Source organism: Benincasa hispida, chromosome 8 (genome assembly GCF_027475165.1).
Source record: "Benincasa hispida cultivar pf3 chromosome 8, pf3_genome.v1.1, whole genome shotgun sequence".
Lineage (NCBI taxonomy): Eukaryota > Viridiplantae > Streptophyta > Magnoliopsida > Cucurbitales > Cucurbitaceae > Benincasa > Benincasa hispida.
Window position 1 is genome coordinate 35,711,070 of NC_143485.1, and position 4,458 is coordinate 35,715,527.

The following is a 4,458-nucleotide window of genomic DNA, read 5'->3' on the forward strand; positions in this document are numbered from 1 at the left end:
TTTAAGTTCCAGAATTAAGCAGGAAAATCTTACTGTAAAATAGTCAAGGAAACCAAACAAAACAGACCAATCGCTCAACAAAATTAAATAATAATTTGAATCTCTCGGGCAACAATCTCAGACTGAAATAGCTAATGCTCATCAAATTATAGAAATCATACGAAATCATCTTCTTTTACTGTGGCTAAGGTCATAATGATAAGTGAATAATAATACTACATTCTCTACCATGCTGCTAAACCACCAATACTCTGAGCTTCCAAACGAATGCTAAGCCGGTAACAACGGAAGGTAACATCAGTAAAATCTACCGAGAAGTATCGATAATTTAAGACAGATAGAACTACTTCTGGGCACCATTAGGCAGATTGGTAGCTTTACTGTCTGATGGGTTCAGCTCATCCCAAGCTTCAATCCAAGTGACCATGGCATCTGCAAGCTTGGTGAAGTATTCATCAACACCACCAAGCTTTGCTTTAACTTGCTTGGAGAGTTCAATGTAGCATTCCTGCACTGTGGTGCAATCTTTTGGAAGTTTAACAGCTTGGAAAAATGGTATCAGTTCTTCTTGCCAATATATTCCCTTATATTCTTTCTTCAGGTTCACAAATGGGTTGCTTGCTTTGCTGTGCCAAATGTAGGGCAATCCCGTCTTCACTCCATATCCAAGATGGTCACATATAACCTAGTACACAAGATCCCATGGTCCAAATACGATCAGCTACGATTGAGGTAGTGCAAAACATGGGAAAACAATAATGAAAATAACAGAAAGAATCATCTGATCATCGAATGACAATGTACCTTCATGCACCAGCCAGCCCACATATCGTCGTAGCGGCCAATTGGCTGACCATCACCCATGAGACCAAAATACATCGCTGGGCCAATCAGATCACGGTCAAATGCCAGATTCATTCCACACATGGGGAAGAGGGTTGACTTCGGAATTGTCAAGACTGCATCTACATACCTATAGTGTAGCTAAATAATCAACTTCTGATAACTGGGCAAGTAAATGCTGAACTCTAGTATAATGCAAAAGGTTTATACCTTTTATTTCTCTCAAGAGGCTTCACGAGCTGGGTGGGAGCATCATAATCCGGGATGTTCAGCCACAGGCCATGAGACACTGCAGTTAGGACACCCTCTCGGAGACTAAACGGATATCCACGGACGAAGTCAGCGCCCTCACGGTAAGGGTCGTATAAGGTATTGAAGAAGTGTGGTGTAGCTGGGGTCAGAAGGTTCTTGATGTGCTGCTCAAGTGCATTGATGTCCTTGCCAGATGGATCCTTAGCAACCTGCAAGATCAAAACCAAGAACAATCCTCAGATCAAGAAGGAACGATCTCATCACTCATTCCTGATACCGTTCTAGGCAAAACAAAACAGAATTTCTTTTCAACATCAACACCCCCATATAGAACTAAGAAACCTACATGGATCCACAAATCCAGACCTTGTAGATCATGGATCAGAAAGCTGAACAGACAGAATCTTAGCTCTAGCAATCCGAGATCACTTGCTTGCCTAATTCTGTAGCAGATCCACGAGTTTAGTCAACTACATTAGAAAATTCTAAATTGATTTGTGATCTCAGGTAAGTTTTCAGACAGATCTACAACCAACGAGTGGATTCTTTTGCTTTTTAAAGCATGCAAATTTAGGAATACACAGCTGACACCATGCATGCAGCTGTTATAACAAAGCAGAGAGTTCATAAATCCAACAATCTAAAACTCAACCAACAGCACTAAAACAGGGGAAGGCAAGATCAACATTATCAAGACTAACTATCAAAAACCCAAATCAGATATAAGATCCAAAATCCAGAACAGGGGAAAGAGAGAAGAGAAAGTACAAAACACAAAAATCTCAAATCAAGAATTGGGGAAAGACTCACAAAGCAATCATCGTCAATGGTGTAGATATATTTCTTCTTGGAGACCATGTAGCCGAAGCAACGGCAAGCAGAATCCTTAAAGGAAATGCAAGAAGCTTTAGGACCCAGAATCCGATTGATATCGTTACGATTGTAGAGTTCATAATCAAAACCCTCAGGAACCTTAATGACCTTAGAAGGGTCACCGTCCTGAACAATGATGAGATGGTAAGGCTGGAAAAAGGGCCTCCACATCTCAAGAAAATCGAGGTTTCGGATGGTGGGTATGACGATATCGAGCTCATCTTTCAACAGGGGAACTGGGGAAACTTTGGAATCCGCCATTTTGAAGTGGAGAGGGATGAAATGAAATTGTGGGTTTTGAAAGATTGAGCTTGAAATGCAATGGAAGATGGAGAAGGGTTTATATATTTGAAGAGAAGAGGTTCAAATCACACTGATTTGCACAGCGGAGACGGACCAATTTATTGACTATTCTGTTCTTTAATCTCCATTGTTCAAGTAAACGCATTTTCCTTTATCGGTTTTCTATACCTTTAAATTCCAATTTTAAGAAGTTTCGTTACATTTCTTTAATTTTTATCCAATGTAAATTATAAATCGGGATTATTATTATATGCACTTATTTTCTCAAGTAAAGAATTTGATTATCTATTACCGCCTTTGTTGTAATATATATATATATATATATATATATATATAAAAAGTGAGAATCACTTTTGATGAGATCAAACCTTCAACCTAAGAGAAGAAATCTATGTTGATTATCAAAATCTAATCTCTATAATATAAAAAAGTTAGAATTTAGTCCTATGGTTTGGTAATACCGAGACTATTTACAAAGGATTTTGTTAAACTATAGAGATTATAATAATCACCTCTTGCTAGAGTAAATACTATTTCCAAATCCCTAATTAGCTACAGTACACACTATTTCAAAACCTCCATTTGCTACGGTATTTATTATTTGCTATAGTTTTTACTATTTTATATTCATCATTTTTTTATTCTTTGCTAAAGTGTTTACTATTTTCTTCTCAAACTAAAATAGTTTACAATTCAAACAGATACCCATTTTTTAACGTTTGTTAGTGTTTATCGACATTCCGTATTCGTATTGACAAGCAATGTAATCTGAATGACGAGTGTGAGGTGATCAATTAAATTGCGTCAAAAAATTACGTTGTATCGTTATCATTATCATTATGGTTATGGTTATGGTTATGTATACCATTATTGTTACGGTTTCAGAGAAAAAAAAACTATGAATTATGATACATTTAGTGTTATTGTTACCATTATGGTTTGGCTCTCAGAGGTAAAGGTAACCATAATGGTAACGGTAAATTTGACAAAATTCTTAATTTTAGGTAAATATGATCAAAAGCGATCTAATTACAAAAATCAATCACGCATCAAAGAAAGTTTAAGAATTTTTATGAATGAGCAACTAAGTTTAGATGATCGAAGAGAGAAAAATAAAAAGAAAATTCTCAAGGAACCTAATTCAACTAGTTAAAATATATATTTTCAATCAAAATATCAAAGCTTCGAATTTTTCGTACTAACAAAAATAAATATATATATTAATTATCTTTCACAACGTGTTGACATGTTTGCGATCAAACTCTAGTTGTTATTTTAAAATGAGTCAATAGAATAAGTACCCACATCTATACATGTTCATATGGGAAGAATATTATCAATAATATTGAAATAAAAACGACTAATTGTGTCGGTCACATGGAACAAAACTTGGCAAGCGGGTCAACTCACCATATAATGTGATTAAACAATTTAAAACCAAAACTACAATTATTGATGACCAAATATCATTGGTTTAAACAATATTTTAGTTATAATTTTAGGTTATTTTAGTTTCCTTATTTTTAAAATGTTATGTGTTTTTTAATTTAACTTCTATACAATTTAATCTTTATATTTTTAAGCTTTCAAAATATTTGTTTTAGTTGACTATTTTGAAAATTGACATTTTGAAAATATATACTAAAATAAACAAAAGTTGAACGTATATGACAAGTAAACTAAATAGGAATAGAAATGAACTAAAATAAAAATATAGAGGCCAAAATAATATTTAAATTCACATTCTTTTATGTTTTAATAACTGATAGATTAATTTGAGTGTAACTAAATGGACATGACATAAATCTCAAATAGAGATGGTTAAGGATTTTTTGTACGGGATGACGGTCTTAATTATATTTCACAGATATAATTATATGTTGTTTGCCCTAAATTTTAAAAATAATGAATCGCAAACTTAGACCATTAACCCTAAGAGTGTGTTGATTATCTATACTACCCCAGGACTTAATAGCACAAACTTAACGACTAGGAGTGAAGGGAGTCATGATTTTAGCCAGTGTGAAAATCTGGTTTTTCGTACAATAATGCTCTCACACACTAAGGTCCTTTCTTTGTCCCTCCCTTGTGCTATTGCTCATGCTTGCATTCAACTAATCAAATATAATAGTAGTTCCTCCACATGTAAAATTTTTGTTGGAAGACAAGTCACATATTTCACAAATG

At 34.4% G+C, this 4,458-nt stretch overlaps 1 protein-coding gene across 1 annotated transcript; it reads right to left on the reverse strand.

Moving 5' to 3' along the window:
• Nucleotides 1-2,493, reverse strand: LOC120083020 (putative UDP-arabinopyranose mutase 2). The gene is made up of 4 exons (XM_039038500.2): nt 1,906-2,493; nt 1,054-1,304; nt 805-973; nt 1-685 (listed from the first exon to the last, which is right to left on the reverse strand). The coding sequence occupies exons 1-4, from the start codon at nt 2,227-2,229 to the stop codon at nt 344-346; spliced, it is 1,086 nt and encodes a 361-aa protein (XP_038894428.1). The 5' UTR covers nt 2,230-2,493; the 3' UTR covers nt 1-343.
• Between the last annotated feature and the right edge of the window lie 1,965 nt (nt 2,494-4,458).